Source organism: Caretta caretta, chromosome 3, assembly GCF_965140235.1.
Source record: "Caretta caretta isolate rCarCar2 chromosome 3, rCarCar1.hap1, whole genome shotgun sequence".
Taxonomy (NCBI): Eukaryota; Metazoa; Chordata; order Testudines; family Cheloniidae; genus Caretta; species Caretta caretta.
The window spans coordinates 159,867,013-159,889,181 of record NC_134208.1 but is presented as its reverse complement, the minus strand read 5'-3'; the positions used below and the strand labels follow the sequence as shown (position 1 = coordinate 159,889,181).

General features: G+C 46.1%; 1 protein-coding gene across 1 annotated transcript in view; it reads left to right on the top strand.

The window, feature by feature from the left end:
- Window positions 1–22,169, top strand: part of DNAH14 (dynein axonemal heavy chain 14) — a 485,531-nt gene that overhangs the window by 325,055 nt on the left and 138,307 nt on the right. The window contains exons 54-55 of the mRNA XM_048843312.2: window positions 9,057–9,224; window positions 12,736–12,822. Of these exons, the coding sequence (XP_048699269.2) occupies window positions 9,057–9,224; window positions 12,736–12,822 (255 nt within the window). The remainder of the gene's footprint in view (window positions 1–9,056; window positions 9,225–12,735; window positions 12,823–22,169) is intronic.

The window sequence follows — 22,169 nt, the reverse complement described above, 5'->3', positions numbered from 1 at the left end:
TCCAGTGTTTCACCACCCTCTTAGTGAAAAAGTTTTTCCTAATATCCAATCTAAACCTCCCCCACTGCAGCTTGAGACCATTACTCCTCGTTCTGTCATCTGCTACCATAGAGAACAGTCTAGAGCCATCCTCTTTGGAACCCCCTTTCAGGTAGTTGAAAGCAGCTATCAAATTCCCCCTCATTCTTCTCTTCTGCAGGCTAAACAATCCCAGCTCCCTCAGCCTCTCCTCATAACTCATGTGTTCCAGACCCCTAATCATTTTTGTTGCCCTTTGCTGGACTCTCTCCAATTTATCCACATCCTTCTTGAAGTGTGGGGCCCAAAACTGGACACAGTACTCCAGATGAGGCCTCACCAATGTCGAATAGAGGGGAACGATCACGTCCCTCGATCTGCTCGCTATGCCCCTACTTATACATCCCAAAATGCCATTGGCCTTCTTGGCAACAAGGGCACACTGCTGACTCATATCCAGCTTCTCGTCCACTGTCACCCCTAGGTCCTTTTCCGCAGAACTGCTGCCTAGCCCTTCGGTCCCTAGTCTGTAGCTGTGCATTGGGTTCTTCCGTCCTAAGTGCAGGACCCTGCACTTATCCTTATTGAACCTCATCAGATTTCTTTTGGCCCAATCCTCCAATTTGTCTATGTCCTTCTGTATCCTATCCCTCCCCTCCAGCGTATCTACCACTCCTCCCAGTTTAGTATCATCCGCAAATTTGCTGAGAGTGCAATCCACACCATCCTCCAGATCATTTATGAAGATATTGAACAAAACTGGCCCCAGGACCGACCCTTGGGGCACTCCACTTGATACCGGCTGCCAACTAGACATGGAGCCATTGATAACTACCCGTTGAGCCCGACAATCTAGCCAGCTTTCTACCCACCTTGTAGTGCATTCATCCAGCCCATACTTCCTTAACTTGCTGACAAGAATACTGTGGGAGACCGTGTCAAAAGCCTTCTAAAGTCAAGAAACAATACATCCACTGCTTTCCCTTCATCCACAGAACCAGTAATCTCATCATAAAAGGCGATTAGATTAGTCAGGCATGACCTTCCCTTGGTGAATCCATGCTGGCTGTTCCTGATCACTTTCCTCTCATGCAAGTGCTTCAGGATTGATTCTTTGAGGACCTGCTCCATGATTTTTCCAGGGACTGAAGTGAGGCTGACTGGCCTGTAGTTCCCAGGATCCTCCTTCTTCCCTTTTTTAAAGATTGGCACTACATTAGCCTTTTTCCAGTCATCCGGGACTTCCCCGGTTCGCCACGAGTTTTCAAAGATAATGGCCAATGGCTCTGCACTCACAGCCGCCAGTTCCTTCAGCACTCTCGGATGCAACTCGTCCGGCCCCATGGACTTGTGCACGTCCAGCTTTTCTAAATAGTCCCTAACCACCTCTATCTCCACAGAGGGCTGTCCATCTCTTCCCCATTTTGTGATGCCCAGCGTAGCAGTCTGGGAGCTGACCTTGTTAGTGAAAACAGAGGCAAAAAAAGCATTGAGTACATTAGCTTTTTCCACATCCTCTGTCACTAGTTTGCCTCCCTCATTCAGTAAGGGGCCCACACATTCCTTGGCTTTCTTCTTGTTGCCAACATACCTGAAGAAACCCTTCTTGTTACTCTTGACATCTCTGGCTAGCTGCAGCTCCAGGTGCGATTTGGCCCTCCTGATAACATTCCTACATGCCCGAGCAATATTTTTATACTCTTCCCTGGTCATATGTCCAACCTTCCACTTCTTGTAAGCTTCTTTTTTATGTTTAAGATCCGCTAAGATTTCACCATTAAGCCAAGCTGGTCGCCTGCCATATTTACTATTCTTTCGACTCATCGGGATGGTTTGTCCCTGTAACCTCAACAGGGATTCCTTGAAATACAGCCAGCTCTCCTGGACTCCTTTCCCCTTCAAGTTAGTCCCCCAGGGGATCCTGGCCATCCGTTCCCTGAGGGAGTCGAAGTCTGCTTTCCTGAAGTCCAGGGTCCGTATCGTGCTGCTTACCTTTGTTCCCTGTGTCAGGATCCTGAACTCAACCAACTCATGGTCACTGCCTCCCAGATTCCCATCCACTTTTGCTTCCCCCACTAATTCTACCCGGTTTGTGAGCAGCAGGTCAAGAAAAGCGCCCCCCCTAGTTGGCTCCTCTAGCACTTGCGCCAGGAAATTGTCCCCTACGCTTTCCAAAAACTTCCTGGATTGTCTATGCACTGCTGTATTGCTCTCCCAGCAGATATCAGGAAAATTAAAGTCACCCATGAGAATCAGGGCATGCGATCCAGTAGCTTCCGTGAGCTGCCTGAAGAAAGCCTCATCTACCTCATCCCCCTGGTCCGGTGGTCTATAGCAGACTCCCACCACTACATCACTCTTGTTGCACACACTTCTAAACTTAATCCAGAGACACTCAGGTTTTTCTGCAGTTTCGTACCGGAGCTCTGAGCAGTCATACTGCTCCCTTACATACAGTGCTACTCCCCCACCTTTTCTGCCCTGCCTGTCCTTCCTGAACAGTTTATAACCATCCATGACAGTACTCCAGTCATGTGAGTTATCCCACCAAGTCTCTGTTATTCCGATCACGTCATAGTTCTTTGACATCACCAGGACCTCCAGTTCTCCCTGCTTGTTTCCAAGGCTTTGTGCATTTGTATATAAGCACTTGAGATAACCTGTTGAATCTAAACATGAGATTCATGTTTAGATTGAATCTAAACATGAGAGCTGAATGGATTAAACTAGTCCTGTAAGCAGCAAAGAGCAAGTTCTTCTTCAAGCAACTGTCTACACAGATCCCACTGAAGGTGTATGCATCTTGTGCATCTTTTAGTCCGCAGTGTCCATTAGTGGTGTCCATGCACCTTGTACACCCTCATGCCACCTACAGCGAGATTATAAAGAGTGCTGAAGCCCCAACCTGCCACTCAGTTCCTTCTAACCTCCCATGGCAGCAAGTCAGAACTAGTGTCCTACTGCCGCCTTGCTTAGAATTAGGGTAATAGATAGTTAGAGTCACAGACTTTAAAGCCAAAAGGGACCATCGTGATCATCTAGTCTGACCTCCTGCACATCGTAGGTCACAGAACCTCACCCACCAACTCCTGTAATAGACCCATAACCTCTGGCTGAGTTAACTGAAGTCCTCAAATCATGATTAAGACTTCAAGTTACCATTTACTTGCATTTAAACCAACAAGTGACCCATGACCCATGCTTCAGAGGAAGGAAAACAACTCACCATCCCGGGTCTCTGCCAATCTGCACTGGGGTAGAATTCCCTTCCAATCCCAAATATGGCCATCAATTAGACCCTGAGCATATCGGCAAGACCCACCGGCCAGACACCTGGGAATGAATTCACTGTAATAACTTAGAGTCCTTCCCATCTAGTGTCCCATTTCCAGCCATTAGGAATATATGCTACTATCAGTCACAGGTGGGCCACATGCCATTGTAGGCAATCTCATCATACCATCCACTCCATAAACATGCCAAGCTCAGTCTTGAACCCATTTAGGTTTTTTGCCCCCACTGCTCCCCTTGGAAGACTGTTCCAAAACTTCACTTCTCTGGTGGTTGGAAACTTTTGTCTAATTTCAAGCCGAAACTTGTTGATGGCCAGTTTAGATCCATTTGTTCTTGTGGCAACATTGGCGCTTAACTTAAATAACTTCTCTCCCTGCCTTATCCCTCTGATGTATTTGTAGAGAGTAATCATATATCCCCTCAGCCTTCATTTTGTTAGGCTAAACAAAGCTCCTTAAGTCTCCTCTGATCATCCTAGTAGCACTTCTCTGCACCTTTTCCAGTTTGAAATCATCTTTTTCAAACACAGGAGACCAGAATTACACAGTATTCCAGATGAGGTCTCATCGCCAGGTCAGAATATTTCCTCCACAAATGGAAAATCAAAGAATCACCAAATTGGGACTGTGGTGAGGTACAAATCATGTGACATCACAAACAACTGTCCCATTTACGCTTACAGTGGTGGTAGTAGGAAGATCCACCTAGCTTATCCCAGAAACATTAGAATGGCTTTCAAATCTTAAAATTCAAGTATAATCCCATCCTGTTGCTTTTCAAATGTCATACAAAAGAAGAACCAATGACTATATAATGGTAATAACACATCCCTATTGCTACTGGAAATACCTCATCTCATACATCCTAGAATTGCATTAGCCTTTTTCACAGCCAAATCACATTGTGGCTCACAGTCATCCTGTGATCGACCAGTAGAACCAGGTCTTTCTCCTCCTCCGTTGCTTCCAATTGATATGTCCCCAGTTTATAGCAAAAGTTCTTAGTCCCTTAGTGCATGACTTTGCACTATTAAATTTCATCCTGTTTCTATTACTCCAGTTTTCAAGGTCCTCCAGATCATCTTATATGATATTCCCATAACTCTATTCCCTGAAGAACTCCCTTAGTAGCCTCCCTCAAGCCTAGCAGTTTACCTTTCAGTATGAACTGTTGTAGTCTTTAACCAGTTCCTTACTCACTTTTCAATTCTTGTATTAATCCCCATCTTTCAAGGTTCCTTCCCCACTCTGAACTCTAGGGTACAGATGTGGGGACCTGCATGAAAACCCCCTAAGCTTATTTTTACCAGCTTAGGTTAAAACTTCCCCAAGGTACAAACTATTTTCCTTTTTACCTTGGACTTTATTGCTGCCACCACCAAGCGTCTAACTGATATATAACCAGGAAAGAGCCCGCTTGGAAACGTCTTTCCCCGCAAAATCCTCCCCAAACCCTACACTCCCTTTCCTGGGGAAGGCTTGATAAAAATCCTCACCAATTTGCATAGGTGAACACAGACCCAAAGCCTTGGATCTTAAGAACAATGAAAAAGCAATCAGGTTCTTAAAAGAAGAATTTTAATAGAAGAAAAAGTAAAAGAATCACCTCTGTAAAATCAGGATGGTAAATACCTTACAGGGTAATCAGATTCAAAACACAGAGAATCCCTCTAGGCAAAACCGTAAGTTACAAAAAGACACAAAAACAGGAATCTACATTCCATTCAGCACAGCTTATTTTCTCAGCCATTTAAACAAAACAGAATCTAATGTATATCTAGCTAGATTACTTACTAAGTTCTAATACTCCATTCCTGTTCTGTCCCGGGCAAAAGCATCACACAGACAGAGAGAACCTTTGTTTCTCCCCCCCCTCCAGCTTTGAAAGTATCTTGTCTCCTCATTGGTCATTTTGGTCAGGTGCCAGCGAGGTTATCCTAGCTTCTTAACCCTTTACAGGTGAAAGGGTTTTTCCTCTGGCCAGGAGGGATTTTAAAGGTGTTTACCCTTCCCTTTATATTTATGACACCATCTTTTCAAATTAACTAATAATTTCCCATGTGGAACTGTATGAAATGCCTACTGAAATCCAGGTAGATTAGATCTACTGCATTTTCTTTGTCTAAAAAAAAGAGTTATCAGTTCATTAGTTTGTTGTTAAGTTTCATTTAAGCCCGTTGAGTTTAAAAAAAAGGGTGGGGTTGGGAGTCTCTTCTTCTTTCAGTCTTGCCTAAATAACAAGGGTAGGTCTGACGGCAGAATGCAAATCCCTAGGCTTAAAATATGCCCAGGATGCAAGACAGCTGTGCTTGCTAATGATGCACATTCGATATGCCTTCTTATTTCAGAGTAACCCATATACCTAGAAAGTGTACTATTTAAAACTGTCTTTCTAAGCATATTGAAAAGATATATGATGCCATTTTAAATTATTTTTCATGGAGAAGTCCATGTCTGTATCTTGTACTCTGAGTTCTCTCCTAATAAGCAGTCTTCTTGGTTTCAACTAGTGCTTTGATTATGAGAGACACTACTCCAGGAACTAAAAGGTCTTCTGGCTCTGAAAGACCTCAGGCTTCCCTGAAAAAATCTGAGCCTTCCCATCAATCCTGTGCAAATCAGTCACTGACGGCTGCTGCCTGGGGTAGGGGGGAGTAGAGGTCTTCGGATGGGGCTCAGCACTTTTCACCATCTCCAGTACCGGCAAAATAGGCTAAAGGCTTCACAATTCTAACGTGCTGTGTCTGTTTCATTGGTATAGTCTCATTGGTATAGTGAGTTATAGAATCATAGAATATCAGGAATGAAAGGGACCTCGGGAGGTCATCAAGTCCAACCTCCTGCTCAAAGCAACTAAATCATCCCAGCCAGGGCTTTGTCAAGCCGGGCCTTAAAAACCTCTAAGGAAGGAGATTCCACCACCTCCCTAGGTAACGCATTCCAGTGCTTCACCACCTTCCTAGTGAAAAAGTTTTCCTAATATCCAACCTAAACCTCCCTCACTGCAACTTGAGACCATTACTCTTTGTTCTGTCATCTGCTACCACTGAGAACAGTCTAGATCCATCCTCTTTGGAACCCCCTTTCAAGTTGTAAGCAGCTATCAAATCCCCCCTCATTCTTCTCCTCTGCAGACTAAATAATCCCAGTTTCCTCAGCCTCTCCTCATAAATCATGTGCTCCAGCCCCCTAATAATTTTTGTTGCCCTCCGCTGGACTCTTTCCAATTTTTCCACATCCTTCTTGTAGTGTGGGGTCCAAAACTGGACACAGTACTCCAGATGAGTCTTCACCAATGCCTAATAGAGGGGAATGATCATGTCGCTCGATCTGATGGCAATGCTCCTACATATACATCCCAAAATGCCATTGGCCTTCTTGGCAACAAGGGCACACTGCTGACTCATATCCAGCTTCTCATCCACTGTAACCCCTACGTTCTTTTCTGCAGAACTGCTGCCTAGCCGCTCGGTCCCTAGACTGTAGCAGTGCATGGGATTCTTCCATCCTAAGTGCAGGACTCTGCACTTGTCCTTGTTGAACCTCATCAGATTTCTTTTGGTTCAGTCCTCTAATTTGTCTAGGTCCCTCTGTATCCTATCCCTATCCTCCAGCGTATCTACCACTCCTCCCAATTTAGTGTCATCTGCAAACTTGCTGAGGGTGCAATCCACGCCATCCTCCAGATCATTAATGAAGATATTGAACAAAACCAGCCCCAGGACCAACCCATGGGGCACTCCACTTGATACCAGCTGCCAACTAGACATGGAGCCATTGATCACTCCTCGTTGAACCTGCATTATGATGCAGTCAGCCTTATTTCTATCATTCCTAACTCTGAGTGCTTAATTTTGCAACCTTAATAATGTTATTTTAATGTAGTTTTTGTGTCATTTCCTTTGTTTAAAAAAACCTGGAAAAAACGGAAGTTTCATCATATAGCTTCATAGTGACACCCACATGCTGCATCATCAGCGTTGGAAGCTTCATATCCACTATACAGACCTCTGCCTCTTGAGCTAACTGAGTAACTAATAGCAATAGTAGCTCATCATGCTATATATGGACTAGCTCTAGAAGGGAGTGAGATGCACTTCTTCAGTTGGTTTCACATATATTTGCTGACAGCAAAGGAATGGTGAGAGACTCCAGAATCTTGAATTCTTTTCAGGGCTGTGGAGTGGAATGTGCTCTAATAGAGAAATTTTTCCCTGTTTCCCTCTTGCTTGACCCTTTCTGCCCCTCTCTTCCAAACTGACCCTCTCACAATCCTATTACTTACCCACCAAAAGCTTTTTCTCCAAGTCCCATTCTCCTTGGCTGCCTGGTCCTACTGTCCACTCCTCAGTCATCTCATCCTAGTCTCAGTATCCTTGCCCAGTTCAGTCCTCTGGGGTCCTCATCTGATCGCTCCCCTCTCCTGAACCAGCCTCCAGTCTTTACTCTGTTCCTCCCCCCACTGGCTCCCAGTCTGCTTCCATCAGGTCCTCATCTAATCTCAGTCTCCCATCCCCCACAGCAACCTGTCCCAGGCCCTTTGCCCAGTCAGCCTCAGTTCTTTTCCCCATAACCTGGATTCTCATCTGTGTCCCGTCTTCCTACCACCCTTGTTTCACACCCCCCCCCCACACACAAACACATACAAAGGCTCCCGGTCTTATTGTCCAGCCAGCCCCCATCTCTTATCCATTATCTTTTCTGATTAGTGCCCTCTTCCCACTGCCAACTGGTTCCCAGTCATCCACCCATATTTTCCTCACCAGCTTCCAATCTCAGTCTCCACCCCAGCTCCTAGTCTGCTTGCACAGCCAGTCATAGTTTTCCCTCTCCCCACAAGCTCTTTGTCCCAGTCTTTGTCCAATCAGTTCCAGTCTCAAACTTCCTCACCTGGTTCCCCCAGGGAGTTACATTCCCTCCTCCCACACCCCCTGCCCAGTCCCAGTCTCACTAGGATCCTTGTCCTAATCTATTTCTTTCCATCTTCCCTGGTCTGACTTTAGTCTCTTCTACAGTCCAGTCAGGCCTCTTCTTTCTCAACACTGCGTGGCAGCCAGAAAGGGCCTCATTGAGAGCACACGAGAGACAGTCTTCATGCTCTCAGTTCTGGTGTCTCACCCTACTCTATCACAGAAAAGCTGAGAGTAGCATTTACAGGCATGCTCCTTCACTCTGTGAGGTTATCATGTGCGCACTCTTGTCAGTGCTAGGAGCTGTGAGGGGCTGGAGCATGTTCACTGAGGATGGAATCTTCAGAGATTTTATCTTCTAAATTCTACTGAGCAAGTGCAACCTGAGATTTTTCAGAGATTTATAACTCTGCCAAATTTGGATGGATTTTTAAAGTAACAGGAAAAGGTAAATCCTTGACACAAAACACCACCTGCGAAATTTAAAGTTCCTGCTCCAAAGCATGGAGGCACTAGATCTTTGAGAAGAAAAGGTCACCAATTTAACATGACAAAAATAATGTACTTTCCCTAATTTCATTCACAGAAATGGCTGGACCCTTCTAGCTGAAAATTAAAAAAAAAATCATCATTAGACAGATATCCAGTATGGACAATTTCAATCCAAACAGTTAAATATGGCAAAGTTATGAGCAACTGAAATGAGGGTCTAATAATGAGAACTGTGGGGAAACAATAATAGGCAGAACTACCATTTGATTTATGAGCAGCAGTGAACATTGCTTTCTAACATATAAAATAGTGAGATTAATAGGTTGAACTGTATTTTTAATAGATCACATGGACCAAAGAAAAATTGATGGAGGAGTCTACCATCTTTGTGGATTTTCTGGATATGAACACATCTCTTGGAAGTAAAATCTATCAAAATATCACTAACTATAAAAAACTTGTTTCTGTCTTGGAAGAATTCCAAATGAAAATGAATTCAATGAATTCTAAGGTATAGAAAACAGATGGCTTGTTATCTGTAGCTATTAAACTAAAATTCTGAAGAGAACATTTTAGAAATATTTTGAGCATGCCAAAATGCTGTTTTTTCAAGTATAGGCATGTAAGTTGTGATAAAAAAATAATATACCTAGTTTACATTTGTACGTGCAATCTGGATAATGATTATAGTACCCAGTTACTTGATTTCTGCGAGCGGTGAGTATTTAAGTACACAAGTGTGAATTTTGCAAGCATGGCAGGTGCCCAGATGTGTTTTATTTGAAAATGTAGTCCAGGAGAGCTACTTGTTTGTGTTTTATTATTTTCAAGGATGATCTTATGGTTAATGCACTGGACTGAGATTCAGGAGATCTGGGTTCTATTTCTAGCTCTGGTACAGACTTCCATGATGACTTTAGACAGATCACTTATTCTCTCTGGTCTCAGTTTCCCTTCTGGAACATGGCACAAGGATTCTGTGCAGATAAATTCATTAAAGTATGGGACACACACAGGTACTATATGATGAGCACCAATATAAGCCTATAAATAAATAGTCTCTCACCAACGAAACTGTGTTACTGACCCATCATCAAAGATTTACAACCTATCCTGAAAAATGATCCCTCACTCTCACAGATCTTGGGAGACAGACCAGTCCCCGCTTACAGACAGCCCCCCAACCTGAGGCAAATACTCACCAGCAACCACATACCACGCAACAAAAACACTAACCCAGAAACCTATCCTTGCAACAAAGCCCGATTCAACTCTGTCCATATATTTATTCAAGTGACACCATCATAGGACCTAATCACATTAGCCGCGCCATCAGGGGCTCGTTCACTGCCCATCTACCAATGTGATATGTGCCAGCAATGCCCCTCTGCCATGTACATTGGCCAAACCGAACAGTCTCTACACAAAAGAATAAATGGACACAAATCTGACATCAGGAATCATAACATTCAAAAACCGGTAGGAGAACACTTCAACCTCTCCAGCCAATCAGTAAAAGATTTAAGGGTGGCAATTTTGCAACAGAAAAGCTTCAGACTAACACAGCTGCTACTCTGAAATGTGTGTTACTGACCATCAATAGACAAAGTTAAACTCTCCCTACTCAAAAAGAATAATATGAAATCCACTAAATCATAGAAGCTATCATAAGAAAAAGTATTTCATTAGTTTAGCCTCCAATTTCAAAGCCTACTTACCATATGGCATGTGGTCTTATCCTTCTTTCTACCAACCACTCGTTATGAATCAACTCAGTGAGACGAGAAATAATGTCAAAACTAGATTTTAAATTAAAACAGTATTTTTTTAAAAAAATCCCTCCTTTTCCCCAATTGAAAGTTAAACAATGCTAGCCTTTCTTAATTTAACATTTTTAATGTTAAATAAATGTTTAATGTTGCCAAAGGACAACATTATATGAAAAATGCATGACAACATTTCATTATTTTTGTCACCAGAATAGTTTTACAGTGTCGTAATGGAGTTATCTTTACTTTCCTATTCTCACTATTAATGAAATGTCTCTTAAAGCCTTAAAATAGGACCTCTTTTCTTATTAATTTAATAAGTAATAATACACTTTAAAAGTGTTACCAGAGAATTTCACTAACTGAATTGTTACCAATGATCCATAGCACAAAGTCTGCCTTCACATCTCTGTACATGTCAGTGCAGAGTTTCCCAAATTCAGAGATACACTGATATAGTTACACCATAGTTGGAGTTGATTTGTCAGACTTGTATATGGTGTTCGTGTCTCCTGTATGCTGTAGAGCACAGCTTCCCACAAGCTCCCAGCATGCTGTTAGGGGAGAAGCAGTGCTGAGGCCATTAAAGAGAGTGGGGTTGGCAGAGTGCCAAATAAAAAGAGGAATAGGGAGAAATAGGTGCTGAGATGTAGGTTAGGATGGCAACATGTAGAGTCTTGAAAGTGAGGATAAGGAACTAGAATAAATTGAGTGATAGAGACAATTGACATGGACAGCAAGGAAGTATAATTTAGCTGTAGCATATTGAATTGATTGGAGAAGGGAAAAGAGCAAGGCTTAGAGCTAGATAGGAGGAGGTTGCTATATTACTTGCAAGAGATAGCCGGGTACAGACCAGAGTTTTTTAGTGAGAACAGGCAAAGGGGTAAACATCAACTTATTTGACATCGGCTTGCGTCATGGCTGTTATATGGTACACAGACCAAATTCTGCCTGCAGATATGCTCAAGTTGAAATTAATAGTTACATACTTACTTGCATACTGGTACGGACAGAAGTATATACAATATATTGAAGTATATATTTTTTCAAAATAATAAACACTATATTAGCATCACATCTCAGCCACAGGCTTCTTTTTTAAATTTAAAAATTAATCAGAAGACAAGTTATTTGGCTAACCATCATCACAAGTTTTATTTCTGCCCAAAGAAGTCAGCAGATATGTCTAACTCTGCTATGTGCTCCTATTTTCAGATGTTGCCTCCCTGTTCCCCATAGACCATTGCTATCCCCACAATAGTTTCAACACATTTAAAAAACAAAAACAAAAACCAAGGAAATTTCCACACCAACATCTTCATTAACTAAAAGTTAAGCAAGTCTATTTTTGCTTCTGATCAGGCTAGAATTACAGTCTTTCACAAAGTATTTCAGTGAATTCGCTTCCTGTCCCAAGCTCAGGGGTGACATCCTGGCCCCATTTCAGTTAATAGAAATTTTACCACTGACATCAGTGAGATCAGGATTGTGCCCTGATGCTGCACAAAATTGAAAAATAATGAGGAGAAAAGCTTTACTAAATCATAAAAATTTGGGGCAAAGGTTTGGTGCCTTATATAAACTAGTTAATTATCTCTGCCTAAGATCTTCTGGAGTTCTAACAATTTGTTTTTAGTGACTACCTCACTGGTTCATATAGTGATACTTCCATAAACTTCCCTCCCCGCCTCATCTCCCTCCATTTCCCAAAAAGTAATCCCCTCTGCTGACCACGAAGCTCACTGAAGAGAGTCAAGGAGCAAGAGATTTTTGGTCATTTTGGTTGTCCCCACTGCAGTTAGTCAATCCATCTTCTTCTGCACTACTGTAAATCCACTCTGTCCACATGACACTAAATCATCCTCTCACATACATGGTTATAATGCTAATTAACTTCATTGGGGCTGCACCACTGTAACAGAGAGCAGATTGTAATTTATAGCACTTGTTTTTGCAAACTGAGTAGGGTATTGTTGGGTAGAATGGACAGAGTGCATTAGTGGCAATATGGGTAGCAGCATGAGGATCTCTTGTAAGTGACTTTGAGAGAGGCAGTCAAGAGGATAGGAAGGAAAAGAAATAAATATCTATTATAACTTTTCTAGTTATGGGAATTGAGCTGTCTCTCCCAGTTCTTGTTGGTATGTTTCCCAGGGATAGCCCCTTCCCCTTACTTACCTACTGTAAATATCACTTGCCATGTGCAGCTGCTTTCTTATTAAAGTGAGCTTGTCTTTTTTGCTTCCCCAGACTTCAATGGTGTTCTTTAAGGAAGCTGTAGAACACACTACAAGGGCTGCTAGAGTCTTTCGGCAACCAGGCGGCCACATGATGCTAGTAAGAAAATTCATTTTTTAACATTTACATAATTCTAAATTTAAAAAATGTAAGAATCCCAATGGAAGTGGATTTTTATGCAGAATGTCCATTTGCTGTACTTACGAAGGAGATTCACCTAAGCCAGGGATGGGTAAACTTTTTGACCCGAGGGCCACATCAGGGTTGCGAAACTGTATGGAGGGCTGGGTAGGGAAGGCTGTGCCTCCCCAAACGGCCTGGCCCTCACCCCCTCTCAACCCCCTCCCACTTCCTGCCCCCTGGCTGCCCCCCTCAGAACCCCTGACCCATCCAACCCCCCTGCTTCTTGTCCCCTGACTGCCTCCTCTTGGGACCCCCCACCCCAACCAGCCCCCAGAACCCCACCCCCTATTCAACCCCCCCTCCCTGTCCCCTGACTGCCCCAACCCCTGTCCACACTCCCGCCCCCTGACAGCCCCCTGGGACTTCCACGCCTATCCAACCTCCGCCCCATCCAACCGCTCCCTGTCCTCTGTCCCCCGGGACCCCCTGCCCCTTATCCAACTCCCCCCCCCACTCCCCACCTCCTTACCATGCTGCTCTGAGCAGCAGGAGCTCGCAGCCCCACTTGAGCCAGCCACGCCACCCGCGCTGCCCAGGAGGAGCAGCGGGCCAGAGCACTGGCGGCGCAGCAGCAGCGCTGCAGGGGAGGAGCCGGGGATTAGTTTCCCTGGCCGGGAGCTCAGGAGCTGAGCAGGACAGTCCCGTGGGCCAGATGTGGCCCACGGGCCATAGTTTGCCCACCTCTGACCTAAACCATATTACTTTCTAGCATCTTTCCATGTTCCGCCTGATATAATGTAAGATAAAATCAGAGCTAGCACTTGTATCTTTTGAGGTTACCATCTTTAGGATAATAAGATGATCTTTGTATTATATTTTAAAATAAATTATTCTGGCACCGAATATGTTATCCATCCATCCATGTTCCCTGTATGACCATATCACCCCAAAAGTCTCCAGGAATCCTTTACCTTGAGAAGTCTTTGTTGGAGGCAGTTGCCTCCTTCTTCTGTAAGCTTCTGGAAGAATCAAGTAGCCGTTCCTCCAATCTTATATTATTTCCCTCCACATCTGTAAAGAACTTTGTGGAGGCAGCAGCTGGAAGCTACCAGTCCCCCTATTGGGTGATAGCAGGGCACAAAAGCCTTCCACTTCCTATACAGCACTTTGTACGTATGTGGGGGTGTCTGCGGTGTTTTTTAGGTCCCTCTGATGCTTCAGTAAGGCCAGGAACTTTTCCTGCTCTGGTTCTCCCTAACGGGCTGGGCAGCCCCAGACCACACAGGCTTTTTCAGGCTTGTGGGACAGCTGATGAAAGATGTGGATATCAAATAAGTAAGATTAAGAAGTAAGTAGTTATCCAGCCTGAATTGTGAAAAACCTGAAGTTTATTGTTTTTTTTTCCAGATTTTAGTTGAATTTCTGTGTCACTCTGAAATATTTACATTAATAAAACACATATTAGAATGTTTTTATATTAGAAACTTTACACTCTAATCCTGGTCTATGAATGCAAATTTAGAATAAAGTTAAAAGTTAAGTGATGTGAACATTAAAAGGTTCTTATTACATCTATCCTCTTTACTGCTATTATTTACTGCTCCCTGATTTTTGTGTCATCTGCAAACTTTATCAGTGATGATATATTTTCTTCCAGGTCATTGATAAAAATGTTGATGAGCATAGGTCAAAGAACCAGTTCCTGTGGGAACCCACTAGAAACACACCCGTTCGATGATGATTCCTTGTTTACTGTTACATTTTGAGACCTATCAGTTACTCAGCTCTTAATCCATTTAATGTGTGCTATGTTAATTTTATATTCTAGTTTTTAAATAAATTGTCTAATGCCTTACAGAAGCCTAAGTATATTATATCAACACTATTACCTTTCTCAACCAAACTTGTAATTTCATCAAAAAAAGATATCAAGTTAGTGTCACAGAATCTATTTTCTGCAAACCCATTTTGATTGGCATTCATTGTATTACCCTCCCTTTAATTCTTTATTAATCAAGTCCCATGTCATCCGCACCATTCTGTAGCCTGGGATTGAAGTATTAATGGCAGGTGAGAAATCACTTATGTTCTTATGTAAAACTGACAGGCTTAAAATTACTCAGGTGATCCCATTTGACCTTATTAAATATTGGCACATTAGCTTTATTCTCATCTTCTGGAACTTTCCCAGTATTCCAAGCCTTATTGGAAATCAACATTAACGGTCCAACAAGCTCCCCAACCAGCTCTTTTAAAACTCTTGGATGCAAGTTATCTGGACCTGCAGATTTAAAAAAAGTCTCTAGTACTTACTATTAAACATCCTACTGAGATACTAGTGGAATGGAAAGAGTGTTATCATCATTGTATGTTATGACTACATCATCTGTTTTTTCACAAATACAAAACAAATATTTATTGAACACTTCTACCTTTTCTGCATTATTATTGATAATTCTACCCTTTCTATTTAGTAATGGACAAGTACCACTACTAGGATTCTTTTTGTTTCTAGTATAGCTTAAAAACTCCTTGTTGCTGGCCATAGATTTCTCCTGGTGTCCCTTTGCTTCCCTTAGGAATTGTAGAAAATTGATATCTTCTGATTTATATTCATTACTATCAACTTCTCTTATGATGGTCCTTAACGTGAATATATGATGCACACAGGATTTCTTGGACCTGAATCCAGCTTGTCCTTTTCTAAGCTTTGGATCCACTGTCTCTTTCATCTTGTGTGGTATCACACCACAGAAGACTTTCCCTACAACAAAGAGTAGTAGAGTAACTCCTCTCCAGTTGTTACAGTCTGTGAGAACACCCTTTGGGGATATTCTGACAATGACTCCATGTTTCTACTGGGCAGAGTCGTCCCTTTTTTCTCAGAATTCATTAAACAGTTCTGTCAGTTTTGTTAGGTTGATGGTATCAAGTGCTTTTAGCATTTCTGCTGTAATTTGATTGTCTCCTGCCGCTTTGTTCTTCAAGTGCTTGTTCATATCGATTCCAGTTAGGTGTGCACGCACCGCGTGCATGGCCATCGGAGAATTTTTATCCTAGCAACACCCAGTGGGTCGGCTGTGGAGCCCCCTGGAGTGACGCCTTCATGGCGCTTGAAATGTACCTCAGCCAACCCAGCACCTCCTCAGTTCCTTCTTACTGCCCATAACGGTCGTTGGAACTGTGGAGTTCTGCTTCGTTGCTCTCCACTCTCCCTAGCATAGTTTCTTGTTAATAGTTTACAGTTAATAGTTATAGTTCTTGATAGTTATAGTTAGTATTAGTGAGGGTGCGGGGGGTTTCCCCTCCTGCCTGATTTTTCTCTTGGGCTCATGCCCAAGGCTCCAGGATTCAAGTCCTGCGGTTCCTGCTCTAAGCCTAAGCCAACAGGCAACCCCCATGACTCTTGCCTGAAGGGTCTGGGGGAATCTCATCAAGCAGACAAGTGCAGGAACTGCAAAGGGTTTCATCCCCGGACTAAGAAGGAGTGGGACTTTCATTTAAAACAGCTCCTCATGGAGGCGGCTCTTAGTCCTCAGCCTCCTGTGGCGTGCCAAGATCCAGCACCGAGCGCCTCGGTGCACAGCACCCCAATGGCAGCGGTAGGAGCTGCACCGTGGTTCGACTCTGAACGAGAACCGCGGCACCGATGCTCCTCGGCACCACAACCGACTTCATCGGCCTGGCACTGCTCCCATTCTCCTGGCCAGAAGCGGCACCGGAAGCCGGAAAAGGGTGGCCGGCCTGCCTCAGAGACCAGCCTCCCTGGAACCACCCATGGAGACTCATCCCACAGGGGAACATCTAGGGGCACAGCTTATGGCTTTGGCACTGTTGACACTGGCCCTGAGGGGAGAGCCATTGAGTCCGGTGCCTCTAGACTCCCCGACACGCAGCGTGGTTGAGGTCCAGTTGCCGTGAACGCCGGATACCTTTGCTGCTGCAAGGGATCTTATTGCCATGACAGCATCGGCATCCCCTCAGCCTCATGCCAAGGCACTGGTTCTTGTACGTGCGGCACCGTCCGAGGCAAGCCGCCCCTAATCCACCCGTCAGTCGAGCCATGGCACTGATCCCGTTCTTGGCACCATTCCCACTTCCGCTGCCGTTCGTAGTCCCACCACCGTTCTCATTCGTGGCGCCGGTCATACTCGTGGCACCGCTCTGACTCCTAGCACCAGTCCCAGTCGCGGCGCCGATCTGCCTGCTGATCGCCATCAAGGAGCAGATCCCAGACCCGACACTGCTCTCGCCGCCGGTCATCATCTCAACCCAGGTCCAGATCCAGGCGCCATTCCAGGTCCTAGTACCGGTCCAGGTTCCAGCACCGCTCCCCAGCGTTGCAGCACCATTCCCCTTCACCTCACAGATGTGACCCGACGCAGATCCACTACACACCACCGTGGCCCTCACGTTCCACTTCTCGTTCTTCGGGATCGGAAGCGGGGTTGCGTTTCTCCGAACGCTGCCATTTTGACCATAGCTGCCTGGACTCAGGGGCTGGGCATTGGCAAGCGCAGGAGCAGGGTCCAGTTCAAGGGCCCCCTCAGTGGCCGTTCTGGATGCCCTGGGTGTACCACCAGGCCCAGGGTGCTCCGTCTAGGGCTTCTCGATCAGCCCCGTCCAAGCCATGAGTGCCAGAGGCTGCTGCCAGTCAGCCCGCCCTGGGAGGCATGGAGACAGTGGCGGCTTCCCTCCCCACTTCAGGACCTCCCCCAACACCAGTTCCTGGTCCAGGCCCTGAGATAGCTGGCACAGGACAGCCGGGCCCAGCCCCGCAAGAGGCCCTGGATGACCCTCTTCCCCCTGCGGCCTCCTCCTCCTGCTCCCCTGACGAGGAGGTGGCAGGCAATGCAATCTCAGGTCCCCCTCCGATAGACCTCCATGCTCACCAGGACCTCCTGCACAGGGTGGCGTGGAACATGAACCTGCAGGTAAAGGAGGTGGTATAGGTGGAGGACCCAGTGGTGGATATTCTGTCTGCAGAAGTTCCATCAAGGGTCACCCTACCCCTTATTCAGACCATCCAAACCACCACCAGAACAATCTGGCAGACACCTGCGTCCATCCCCCTGACTGCTAAAGGAGTGGAGCGAAAATACTTTGTCCCCTACAGGGTTATAACTATGTGTTCACCCACCCACAGCCCTGTTCACTTGTGGTGGCATCAGTGAACGAGAGAGAACGGCATGGATAGCAAGCCCCAGCACCCAAATCGAAGGATGCCAAGCGCCTTGATTTGTTTGGGCACAAAGTTTATTCCTTGGGGTGACTTGTGCTCAGGAACGCTAATCAGCAGGCACTCCTGAGCCATTACAATTTTAAATCCTGGAACTCCATGCTGAAATATAAGGAGTTAGTACCTCCTGAGTCCAGAGAGGAGTTTGGGGCTTTGACGGAAGAGGGCAAAACACTGGTACGGACATCGCTGCAGGCCTCACTGGACGCTGCAGACTCTGCTGCACGTATTTTGTCCTCAGGAGGCGTATCTCTTGGCTGCAAGCATCTGGCCTACCACCGGAACTTCAGCAGACACTGCAGGAGCTCCCCTTTAATGGAGAGGGCCTGTTTTCGGAAAAGACAGATTCAAGGCTACAAAGCCTTAGACTCAAGGGCAATAATGAAGTCCCTGGGCATGCACACACTGCCTGCCTAGCGGAAACCCTTCAAGCCTCAGCAGCCACAGCGCCCGTATCCTCCTCGGCCAAGGCAGGATTTCTATAGGCAGCGGGGACGTAATGGCAGAGGAAGTCCTCCAACCCCCGTCAGGACAAGGCCAGGGCCCGACCAAGCCTTCATCTGCCTCAAAAGAGGCTTTTTGAAGGGACACCCGAGGATGGCATACCAGACCTCATTCAGAATCCTGCCTCCCTTTCTTGAATTGTTTATCCCATTTCCACCGTGCTTGGTCTTGGATGACCCTGGACCGCTGGGTCCTCCACAGGGTGGAAGTGGGATACTCTCTCCAATTCTCTTCCTCCCCGCCCTCCCACCCCTCCTTCCCCGTCCCTCTTCAGAAATCCATCTCACGAGCAACTCCTTATTCAGGAGGTTCAAACGCTCCTCGCCATGGGGTCGATCGAGGAGGTCCCAAGGGAGCTACGGGGCAGGGGGTTTTACTCCTGATATTTCCTAATCCCCAAGGCAAAGGGCGAGGTTTGCCCCATTCTGGACCTGCGTAGAACTCAAAAGTTCATGGTAAAGATGAAGTTCCGCATGGTCTCCTTGGGCACCATTATACCTTCCCTGGAGACTGGTACACCGCCCTTGACATGAAGGACGCGTATTTCCACATAACGATTTATCCGGTGCACAGACACTTCCTGCACTTTGTGGTCAACTGCGAACACTATCAGTTCATGGCCCTTCCCTTCGGTCTATCCACGGTCCCCCGAGTGTTCACCAAATGTATGGCAGTCGTGGCGGCCTTCCTTCGTCGAGGGCGTGTGCAGGTATACCCTGACCTTGACGACTGGCTTATCCATGGGCGCACCAGAGAACAGGTGCAGTCCCACTTCTGCTTGGTCACGGACACGTTTCGTTCGTTAGTCCTCCTTTTCAATGTGGGAAAATCAACCCAGAGAATAGAATTCATTGGGGTGGTTCTAGACTCCATGCAGGCATGAGCCCACCTGCCGGACGCTTGTTTCCAGTCTATTGTGGCCCTCATCTGGAGCCTTCAGAGCTTCCCAACCTCGTCATCAAGAAGCTGCTTGAGTCTTCTCGGCCACATGGCTTCCTGCACATAAGTGACCAGGTACACCAGACTTCGACTCCACCCATTACAAGCTTGGCTGGCATCAGTGTATCGCCCGGATCGGGACAGCCTGAACTTGGTGGTCACCATCCCGGAGCGGATCCTAGCCTCCCTCCACTGGTGGCTAGATCCTCGGGCTGTATGCATCTTCCAAAGCCGGCAGTTTCCCCAGGTCGACCTGTTTGCCTCCCGCAGCATCGGAAATACCCAGCTTTCTGCTCCCTCCAAGGCTGCTCCCCAGGCTCTCTCACAGACACCTTCCTACTCCCGTGGACGAGTCAACTATTTTACACCTTTCCCCCTTGTGTACAGGGTCTTGTTCAAAGTGCGCAGGGTCAGGGTGCAAGTGATTCTGGTAGCTCCAGCGTGGCCCAGGCAGCACTGGTACACCACGCTCTTGGAGCTCTCTGTAGACGCCCCAGTCCCATTGCCTCCTCTTACGGACCTGCTCACTCAGGATCACGGTCGCCTCTGCCATTCTGACCTACGATCTCTCCACCTCACGGCATGGATGCTGCGTGGCTAAACCCTTCAGAACTTCTCTGTTCAGAATCTGTGCAGCAAGTACTGATGGGCAGCAGGAAGCCCTCCACTCAGGCCACATATACGGCTAAGTGGAAGCGGTTTTCGTGCTGGTGCACTCAGCACAACACGTCCCTCTCCGGGCATCCGTGCCTCTCATTTTGGAATATCTCCTGGACCTAAAACAGCAAGGCCTGGCGGCATCCTCCATCAGAGTTCACCTGGCTGCTATCTCGGCTTTTCATCCTGGTATGAATGACTGCTTTGTCTTGGCCAATCCCATGGTTGGCAGGTTCCTCAAGGGCCTGGACCGTCTCTACCCACAAATTCGACAGCCAGTCCCCACATGGGACCTTAACCTGGTCCGCTCCAGACTCATGGGGCCCCCATTTGAGCCGCTGGCCACCTGCTCCCTTCTCTACCTCTCCTGGAAAACAGCTTTCCTGGTCGCTATCACGTCAGCAGCGGGTCTCTGAGCTGAGAGCCCTTACCTCGAAACCACCTTACATGATCTTCCATAAAGATAAGGTGCAGCTTCGGCCTCACCCGGCCTTTCTTCCCAAGGTTGTGTCGGCCTTCCATATCATCCAGGACATTTTTCTTCCGATTCTTTTATCCAAAACCGCACCCCAGTCACCAGGAACAGTGGCTGCACTCCCTCGATGTCCTTAGGGCCCTTGCCTTCTACATTGAGCGTACTAAGCTGTTCAGGCTGACGCTCTGGCGGACCGGATGAAAGGCCTCCTGGTCTCCTCTCAGTGGATCTCTTCATGGGTCATGTCCTGCATCCGCGCTTGCTATGATCTGGCTGGTGTACTGACCCCGCCCCCACTGCTCACTCCACAAGGGCCCAGGCTTCGGCAGCGGCGTTCCTGACCCGGGTGCTGATCCATGAGATCTGCAGAGTTGCGACTTTGTCCTCGGTACATACTTTCACTTCGCATCAGAGATGACATGGCGTTTGGTAGAGCGGTCCTATAATCCACGTTGTTTCACTCCAACCCCACTGCCTAGGTAAGGCTTGGGAGTTACCTAATTGGAATCTATATGAGCAAGCACTCGAAGAAGAAAGAACAGTTACTCACCTTTGTAACTGTTCTTCAAAATGTGTTGCTCATATCCATTCCAAACCCACCCCCCTTCCCCTCTGTCAGAGTAGCCGGCAAGAAGGAACTGAGGAGGCGCTGGGTCAGCTGAGGTATATATCAAGCGCCATGGAGACGCCACTCCACGGGGCTCCACAGCTGACCCACTGGGTGTTGCTAGGGTAAAAATTATCCGACGGCCGTGCACGTAGTGCACGCACACCTAATTGGAATCGATATGAGCAACACATCTCAAAGAACAACAGTTACAAAGGTGAGTAACCATTTTTTTTCAGCTTCTTACTTACAGCCTGAACTTCTGAGAATTCTATTGGACCAGTGTTAATGTCAAGTTGATCAGATTTGCTGAAATGGACACCATCAAATTAGGCCTGAATAAAGACTGGGAGTGGATGGGTCACTACAAAAACTAATTTCCCCCTGCTTATACTCCCACCTTCTTTTCAACTGTTTGAAATGGTCCACCTTGATTACATTGGCCTCATTAGCACTACAAAAGTGATTTTTCCCCTCCCTTGGTATTCACCCCTTTTTGTCAACTGTTGAGAATAGCCCACTTCCACCTTAATTGAATTGGCTCGTTAGCACTGACCCTCCCCTCCCCACAACTTGGTAAGGCAACTCCCATCTTTTCATGTGCTGTGTATTTTCCACTCCATGCATCTGATGAAGTGGGTTTAAGCCCACAAAAGCTTATGCCCAAATAAATTTGTTAGTCTCTAAGGTGCCACAAGGACTCCTCATTGTGTTTTCTTACATTTGTTATGTTCATTATTTATTTTTTATAGCTACCGTCACTTCCTCTCTAAATCACATTGGTTTATTAACCAATACACCATTCTACTTCAATTGTGGGAGTGTGGCTTTTTGGGCATCTAGTAAAGTGTTCTTAAACCATTCCCAATTGTCAGTCACATTTTTCTAAATAAATTCTTCCT